The 9,057-nt window shown below is 49.3% G+C and overlaps 1 protein-coding gene across 3 annotated transcripts in view; it reads right to left on the bottom strand.

Moving 5' to 3' along the window:
* Positions 1-1,039: 1,039 nt before the first annotated feature.
* The window catches only part of TUFT1 (tuftelin 1), a gene marked incomplete at its 5' end in the record, with an annotated part of 45,543 nt that continues 37,525 nt past the window's right edge, over positions 1,040-9,057 (bottom strand). For all 3 annotated transcript variants that reach the window (XM_079697438.1, XM_079697437.1, XM_079697436.1), the window contains 6 exons: positions 1,040-2,581; positions 3,169-3,269; positions 4,172-4,255; positions 5,126-5,231; positions 8,194-8,288; positions 8,873-9,001. In XM_079697438.1, the coding sequence (XP_079553564.1) occupies positions 2,518-2,581; positions 3,169-3,269; positions 4,172-4,255; positions 5,126-5,231; positions 8,194-8,288; positions 8,873-9,001 (579 nt within the window). In that variant the 3' untranslated portion in view covers positions 1,040-2,517. The remainder of the gene's footprint in view (positions 2,582-3,168; positions 3,270-4,171; positions 4,256-5,125; positions 5,232-8,193; positions 8,289-8,872; positions 9,002-9,057) is intronic.

Below are 9,057 nucleotides of genomic sequence, written 5' to 3'. Positions count from 1 at the left end.
AGAGCTCTAGTTCTAATCTCCAGAACGTTTCTAGACCACCTCATTATCTCCAGATCGAAGCTCTGCTCATCCCACCATGTCCTTGAGACCCAGCCCAGAGCCTCCCTCTCCTGTGCGGTGGCTCACTCGCTCCTGTCTCCTTCCAGCCACGCAAGTCACCTTGGCACCTCAGGCAACCACACCCTGCTTCCACCCTCTTAATATTCGGAGAACAAGCACAGTCTAGATACACCCAGGCCAAGCAAGACTTCCAGAGAAGTAAGAGAACCCAGGCTGTCAGAATACAAACCCAGGTCTGGAATGGAAGGAGGTTTCCAGTGCATCCTGAAGCCTGGATGTGAATTAGCTGAGAAGCAGACAGGGGAAGAAAAGTCACAAGAGAAAAACTTACATTCTTTTGATTGAAGGAGAAAGGGGACTAGAGAGGAAATGCAGCCAGGGATGACGGGGGTTCCATTTCTAGTTTCTTTGGTCCAGGGAAAACTCGTGTAAATTTAGCTATGTCCCCGTTGGGCCCTGCAGTCAACTACATTTTTTGGCAGAAAGAAAAAGATGATCAGTGGATTAATTGAATGATGCCTAGAGATAGCCAAAAACTAAAGCCTCAAACAGCTGCAGTCAGCATTTCCAGAGTACTTTTCATTTCTGCGAAGCACATGGAGTTAGTCATCTCCCACCAGTGCTGATTGGTAAATCTCTACGTAATCACAGGACCTCTGTCTGTAAGCAGATCTTTTCCAACTGAGGAAGACACGCAGTGGCCAACCTTAGGGATCCCACACGGCCACCACCCCAGACAGGGTCAGAGCTCAAGTTAGGGGCTACCTCCTGCAATGGGGACTCAGACCATGGAGCTGAGCTGTTTAACAGAGACATGCTAACTCCTCTGAATGCCACAAAGTCCCCATATCATCGTGTTGGGGATGTCTCCATACCTCCCAGATGTGGACAGCAGGGTGCCCATCTGCAAGAGGCACTAAAATTATGCTCTTTCATCCTCCCTGAAAAGTGAAAAGAAACCAGGCCAGGAGCTCAAAGAGACATATTAACATAATTTATTAAGTTCACCACACAAAGAACATGCCACAGGAAAGAATATCAGAACTGGAAGGGCCCATGGAGATTATCTGGTCCAACCCCCTCGTTTGGGAGTGGCGTGAAGAACACCAGAACACGATGGACAAAGCCAGCATGGGAGCTCAGCCCTGATGCACAGAAACCACAGACTTAAGGCTTCTGGTTTTGAGCCAAGTAGAACCTAAAGACTTAATGTTTATTTTTCATTTTTCTGCGTCCTATGGTACCACATTCTGATGCTCATCTCCTCCTTAAGGCTGCAGGAAAAGCCCTAAAGAAACTCGATGAGTGGCAGGTTCACTCAGAGCCAGGGTAACAAACTGCCTGTGGAGCAGGGGTTAAGGGAAGAATTCAATCCCTCCTGATTGCTCTCTTCCCCCAAACAACACTCAGACCCCGATGCTTCAGGGCGAATATATCAATACTTGCCTTCCTGAGGTTTGGAGGAGGAAGGGAAAAGCAGCAGGAAAGAGAGAAAAAGACTATGACATCATTCTGAAATCAACAAGTCCACTGGGAACACTCTCTTCCCTCTGTCGAGCAAATCCAAACACCCCAAGAGAAGGCTGCAGAACTCTGAACTCTGGTATTTAATCAGTTGTGAGTTGTAAGCAAAAACACCAATAACTTAGCAAAATAAATACCATGAGAGTTTTTTCGCTGAGACTGATGTAACCGAGTGAAAACAGTTTCTAGGCTCTGAGTCGAGAAGAATGAGGTGTATCTTGCTCTGCAACTTAGGGGGAAACCCTAAGAGATTCTGGGAGTCTTCACAGCAGACAGAAGTCCCCCGTAACTGTCCGTGGCCTCACAGAACCTTTCTGCTAAGAGCTACTCCCTGAAGGACATTCCTCCTCCCCAAAAGACAAGTCCGTCCAGTCAAAGTTGAGGTTCGCAGGCCATGACAGGTAGCCCCATTGTCTGTCTGCAGGAGGCCTGGGTCAGCATGGGCTGAGGGTGGAGCAATTAGAAAAAACAAACAGTTTGTTGCTAAGAGCCGAGCTGTGTTTAAGGAAGGAACTTCATGCCCCTGGGACACTCTCCAATCACTGCTGACATCTGTGCCTCCACCCTCCAGGGCTGAGGTAGATCTTATCACCTCTCCTGACCTGCAGAGGGCCTGGCTTCTAGGGCAGAATAACCAGCCCGGGCTACAAACTCCAGTCTACAACAGAAGGGAGGCTCTGCTACAGAGAAAAATAGTAACTATGGGAATAGGGCTACTGCCCTGGGTCCTGTGGGCAGGATATCGCTGGCCTCCAGAGGCTGCAGCGTCCAGAGGGGAAGCTCATCCCCCGTCCGCCCAGCGTAGAAGACGGGCGTTCAGAACCATGAAGGGAGCTGTCGGGAAGTCAAAGTCAGGGCCGGCAGCCTCCAGGGGTGGTGGGCTGCTCCTCAGGCCAGAGGCACCAGCAACAGCAGCATCTTGTCTCCTTCAGCTCATGTTTCCACCACTCGGATGAGAGGCAAGGGCTTTGGGCTGGGGGGCTTGGCGATCCTAACGCTGAAAAGGAAGTCGGAAACGCTGAGTGCCCTGTTGTTGCCCACCCTTCACAGAGCCGCCCCTCCAGTTTGCCTCTGGATTCTACCCTGCAGGGCCCGCTGATCTCTTGGTTCTAATGCCTTGAAATAGTAATTGTCAGTGCTAAGAGATTAGGGGACTGGTACTTTTGTCTGGTGGCAGGGGTGGGGAAAAGAGAAGGTGCAGCTGAACACCTTAGGAGTGGGTATGGCTATGATTCTTGATTTTTTTTCAGTCTTGGACCTTTTTGTGAATCACCTGGAAACAAAAGGCCCTCTCTCTGGAAATATGCCCTTACTACACATTCACAATTTTTGCATACAACTTCAGGGGGTTCAGACGCCTCTAGCGTTGTTCATGGGCCTCTTTGGGGTTCTGGTATCAGGCTCTACTCTAATCTGGTTAGAAAGTGGTTCAGGTGGAGAATGGGTCAGATTCGAGACTGAGAGAATGAAGCTGGATTTAGAAGAGCCTCATCCTGGCCTTGGCGCTAAAGGCCTCCTTCCCATGGCTCTGTCCCTCTTTCCTTCACTTCCTACCTGGGGCCCACTCCATTCATGCCCACTCACCTGTCCAGGTTCTCAGTCTTGGTCTGGTTCTGGGTGCTGAAGTTGCCATGACTGATTTGTTTCTCTATCAGGTGTTCCATCCGGTCATGCATCTCTAAATTCTGTAACACAAGTTATGAGATTAGAATTGGGCTTCCTCTGCTTTGCCCCGTGCCACATTTAACCAGCTCATTCTGGTCTCCACCTCTGTGCGCTGCTGTCACCCCCACCCCCACCGTGTGTGCCACCAGGATGCCCTCTCCCTCCAGTATTTGCTCCAGCCTCCTTCCCTGAAGGCATGTTCTCTTAATAACTGTGCAGCACTGATCATCTCCTGTAAATCCTCTCTATACATTTCCTGCATATAATTTCCTATAATCTGCTGAGATATTTACTTTTAATAAATATGTTTGTCCATATGCTTTTCTATAAAGTATTCTTAGGTATTTTTTAAATGTATTTTATCTATAAATCTAGACTGCAATCTCCCTGGAGATAAACAACCCTGTCTCCCATTTCTTTTTATCTCTCCCACTAGCTGGGACCCTCACACAATGTCTGCAAAGCAATCTCAGGTAGTCAGTCAATGGACAGGAAGGGCCCTGAGGTATGGTAGAAATCAGACCAAGAACTCATTAGCTAATCGAGCCCATCGCCTTAGCCAAGGAGAAGACTCCACCCGTAGAAGGCATCCTCCTTCAAAGCTCAGCTCCACTGTCAGCTCCTCTGCCAAGCCCATATAGTCAGAATGAAGGGCCGGCTTCCATGCTGCTATATGGCACAGGGCTTGCACCATGAGGATATATCCTTTCAGAGTGGGGACAGGTCTTACCATTGTTTGCAACTCCCTGAAGCGTTAGAAAATGTTCATTCAGCGGAACTGAAGATCATCCAACCACCCCAGCTACTCACTTCCGAGCGGCAGCTAGACAGGATCGAGACCCCCTCCAGAATCTCTCCCTCCCTATGTCCAGTTTTTTCTTCAAGAGTCTGCTCCCTTCCCAGGGCTGCCCAGAACACACACCTCGGCTTCCAGGTAGGCAATCTTCTCCTTGAGCTCCTGGATGGCAGTGTCCTTTGACTGTATCACAGCTTTTGAATTCTGGAGCTGCAAAGATGTGGCAGACACTGGAGCTCGTTCTGAAATGACTCATTACATACTCATGGCACTTCGCCCCGCTGCCGGGGGAGCCAGCAGAGACAAAGGGCAGAGTTTTGCACCTCTCACGTGGCTGGCTTAGCTTTTCTATAAAAGCCTTGTTTCAGTCAGTGTTAAACTCTTGATTACCCCAGGTGTGGGGCCAGGGGTTTGAGGGGAACACCACCCTGATAATCCAAAGTAATGGATGATTCAAAACCCATTCCATTTGACTTTGGGTAGTACAAATTATGTATTGGTTCAAGAGATATTTATTGAGTGCTTACCATATGACAGGCCCTGTTCTAGAGAATGGGCAACAGCAATGAACAAGACAGAAAAATCCTAGCCCTCATGGAGCTGACATGCAGCAACTATGCCCTCCCAATTAGGGTATCTTAAATTCTCAAAATGATTCTACAAAATGGCATATTCTGAGTGTGTTACCCTAGCTCAGGCAAGGGAAGGCAGAAAATGTGCATGAGGTGCAAAGGCTGAAAATCTACACACAGATAAGTGAGTTTATTGGGACTTAATTACTCATTTACCAGCACTCTTCAAAGTGTGGGAGAGAATAACCTTTTCCTTCTTCTCCCATGGGAACGCACAAGGCAAATAACCAATAAAGTAGGGGAAAGATGGGAGAAAAGCAAATCCCAATCACCCTAACCTAGTAATCGGTTGCCATAAATGTTTTATGGGACACTTAATGAATATAAGCCAAGATACCCAAGAGAATAAATCAATAAAGGTGTAGACTTGACAGGAAAACAGGGCTAGACAATGTGGAAACTTCCAGAGGGGGTAACCCAGAGCAGGGTAAGATCTAACCCTGCTTACCTGCTCTATCATTTGCCGGACTTTCCGCTGCTGGCTCTTAAGCATGTCATCCAAGTGGTGGATCTTCTCCCGCAACCCAGCCACTTCCTTTTCCAGGTTAGCAGCTCTGGGGATTAAGACCAGAAGGCTGAGGCAAGGGGAAAAGATGCTTTCTCCACCCAGTCACAGTAAGGGCCTTGGGCTCAGGGCGTTTCGATCAGGCATGATTCCCTCTGCCTGATTCCCCAGTGGTCTGCTGTAAGGAGGAGCTGGTGGGACACCTTAGAACAACACATCAGAAGCATCACTAGAGATCATCTAGTCCAAATAAGGGAACTGAGGCTTGGAAAGGTTAGAAAGGATAAGTCATTCTGGATAGTTCTACGGATAAAACTAGAGCCAATAGGTAGAGGTTTCAAGGAACGAGTTCTTTTTTTTTTTTTTTTTGCAGTACGCGGGCCTCTCACTGCTGTGGTCTCTCCCACTGCGGAGCACAGGCTTCGGACGTGCAGGCTCAGCGGCCATGGCTCACAGGCCCAGCCGCTCCGTGGCATGTGGGATCCTCCCGGACCGGGGCATGAACCCGCGTCCCCTGCATCGGCAGGCGGACTCTCAACCACTGCGCCACCAGGGAAGCCCAAGGAAGGAGTTCTTATATTAACACAGGAAAGACTTTTTCAGTATTAAAGTTGTCAGAAAGTGGACTGCCTCGTGTGTAATGAACTCCTCCTTCCTGGAAAGATTCAAGTACAAGCTGGGATTATGATATCGTAGACCATCAAGCTTTGGCAGGGATTTTATATCAAGAGGGAGATAAGATTTGAGGACCCTTAAAGCCTCTTCACACAAGTCCGTTTCTAAGTCTCCTGATTCTCAGACACTGCTGTTTCCTTTGCCTCTTCTAAGCAAACTGGGCCAAGATCTCCAAAGGTCAGGCGGCTGGGGAGAATGCCCAGGAGTTCAGAGCACTGAAGAATTGCTGGTACCCATTACTCTCTGGGTCTGCCTGAGGAAACAGACAAGCACCCACTGCTAGAAGATGGGCAGTGCTCGGCATGGGGGACAGTGCAATCTGAGCCTCCAAACTCATCCTTCCTAAGCTTCAAACATTCTCAGTTGTCACCCTCAGTTCTCCAGTGCCCTATTACTCAGTCTCCTTTTATTTAGAAAATCAGCATTTATGATGCATAGCTGTCACTTGCCATCCCCAAGTCTCGGTTTTGGATTATCTGGTCTTTTGTGTTTCTCCTGCTCCTTCCACTCGGTCTCCTGCCCATGAGCACCTCAACCATTGAGGAGGGAGTGCTGAGTAATTTAAAGCAATTCTGGGGCTTCCCTGGTGGCACAGTGGTTAAGAATCCACCTGCCAATGCAGGGGACTTGGGTTCGAGCCCTGGTCCAGGACGATCCCCCATGCCATGCAGCAACTAACTCCGTGCACCACAACTACTGAGCCTGTGCTCTAGAGCCCAGGAGCCACAACTACTGAGCCTGTGCACCACAACTACTGAGCCCGTGCACCACAACAACTGAGCCCATGCGCCACAACTACTGAGCCTGCACTCTAGAGCCTGTGAGCCACAACTACTGAGCCCGCGTGCCTCAACTAATGAAGCCCGTGCGCCTAGAGTCCGTGCTCCGCAACAAGAGAAGCCACCACAATGAGAAGCCCGTACGCCGCAATGAAGAGTAGCCCCCTCTCGCCGCAACTAGAGAAAGCCCGCACACAGCAACGAAGACCCAATGCAGCCAGAAATAAATAAATAAATGTATACAAAAAAAAAAATTTTTTTTTTAAATCAAGCAATTCTGCTGTGAAGTCTGAAAGAAGGCTACAATAAGATGCCTGCATTTTTCATGCCAGGCAGGCCTAGATCAAGGATATCCCAAAGGAGAGAAAAGGACCCCCCAGCAGACTGAGGGGTCCAAGAAGGCAAGGATTGTGTTGGTTCATCTTGGAATTCCTTAGAAGGCCCTTCAGGTAATGTCTATTGAACTTAAAAAGGTCCAACTTATACAGTGAAGTCCAGACCAATATACTAATGTTAAATTTGATTTACCGGGACTTCCCTGGTGGTTAAGAATCCACCTGCCAATGCAGGGGACACAGGTTCGATCCCTGGTCCAGGAAGATCCCACATGCTGCAGAGCAACTAAGCCTGTGTGCCACAACTACTGAGCCCATGCTCTAGAGCCTGCGAGCCACAACTACTGAGCCCGCCCACCATAACTACTGAAGCCTGTGAGCCTGGAGACCATGCTCCGCCACAAGAGAAGCCACCGCAATGAGAAGCCCACGTACTGCAATGACGAGTAGCCCCCACTTGCTGCAACTAGAGAAAGCCTGCGTGCAGCAATGAAGACCCAACACAGCCAAAAATAAATAAATAAATTTATTTTAAAAAATTTGATTTACCATCTGAGATCTTCTATATTACTTGCCAACAGTGTAAAAAATTTCTAAATTCGTGAAGGTCCAAGGGTGGCTCAATCTTTGCCCTGTAGGTTTCACTGGTCTGGGGCCTCTGATCCCCTCTGATCAGAGGGAATTCACAAAATCCTCTAAACCTGGAGTAGAAAGGATCCCAGAGATCCCCTGGATGCCACTGCTGACAGGTGGGTCTCAGTTTCTGAGATGGTTCAGATGAAAGAAGTTCAGTAGCTCTCCACGAAGCTGCTCATTGTATTTTCATCAGCACGACTTGTGAGGAAAGTATTCAATTTTACCCTCAGATAGTTTACAGTTGGTTTTTGTTTGGGGGGGGAGTAAGCTGTGGTGTAATAATACCACTTCCACATCCAGTGTGACAACCAAGGAATGATGTGCCACAACGGCAGACACTTTACCAGCTCCTGCTTGACCCTGGCTCTAAAACCCTAGAAGCCCTTTCTTCAGGTTATTACTCCCTGGAAAATGAGCTCCTTGGAGATGGCAGCCTCCCCAACAGTATCTCCCTGGGCAGGGCCCCACACTGAGCAGACACACGGTGAGTCAGAGCTGGAAGATCTGACATCAGCACCAGCTTCCTCCCCAGGTCTGTGCCCTCCCTTCCCTGCACCCCAACCTCACGGTGAACCAGAGTCCTTACTTTTCTTGTTCTGCTCGGCAGTCAACCTTCTTGCTCCGAAGTTCCTCCAGAGCTGTCTCCCCTTCCCTGACCTTTGCCAGTAAGGCCCGATGCTCCTGGATGGGCCAAAGGGAAGAAAATCTAAGATGAGGAGATGGCGACAGTTCCTGCGTTTGGGGTGAGATGGGCACTAGGGCTAGCAGTCAGCCCCTGCTGGGCCTGGGACAGCTGCCAAAGAGCAGCAGCCCAAGCTGGTTTGATGGGGCACTCTCCCCTGTCCAGGATAACTCTTCCCACCCCAGCACATAGAAACTTCTCAGCCTCACACAGCTGCCCAGAGGGAGAGTTTGGCCCTGCATTCTCCAGGCCCCCCTGCCAACTATGGCTACCAGTCCCCAAGAAACCAGGCTGAGTGGCTTCTGAAGAACCATCTTCAAAGGCCAAAGGGCAGCTATACAAGAACCCACCTGAAATGGAAATGCGTTCAACTCTAGTTGTCAAGGGCTAAGTTAGACAGAGAAAGACCTTCCCATTCCTTAAGGGCTGAAAGGTCCTCGAAGGTATTTGCCAAAGGAAGCTATGAAATGTGATTTTCTGGAGCTGCTCAGAGAAGGACAGTCCCTGCGACCACCTCAGTCAATTCCCAGGCGCCTTCCGGCCCAGGAGTCTGAGTGCTGAAGAGCAAGACTCCAACAGTTACCGTCTCCATTCCCAGAAAGCATCTCTGCAACTCCCCGACTTCCGCCTCCTTCTGTTCCACTCTGTCCTCTGCTCTCTGAAGGGCCACCTGATTCTGTTCTGCTTCTCTCTGGTACCGACTGAGTGTGACCTGTGACACAGGATGGGGATGTGTTAAGCATGCAGAGGGACAAACATGGATAAAAA

This window comes from Hyperoodon ampullatus (assembly GCF_949752795.1).
Source record: "Hyperoodon ampullatus genome assembly, chromosome: 2".
NCBI lineage: Eukaryota > Metazoa > Chordata > Mammalia > Artiodactyla > Ziphiidae > Hyperoodon > Hyperoodon ampullatus.
The sequence above is the reverse complement of the archived record's forward strand: the minus strand, read 5'-3'. Positions and strand labels throughout refer to the sequence as shown.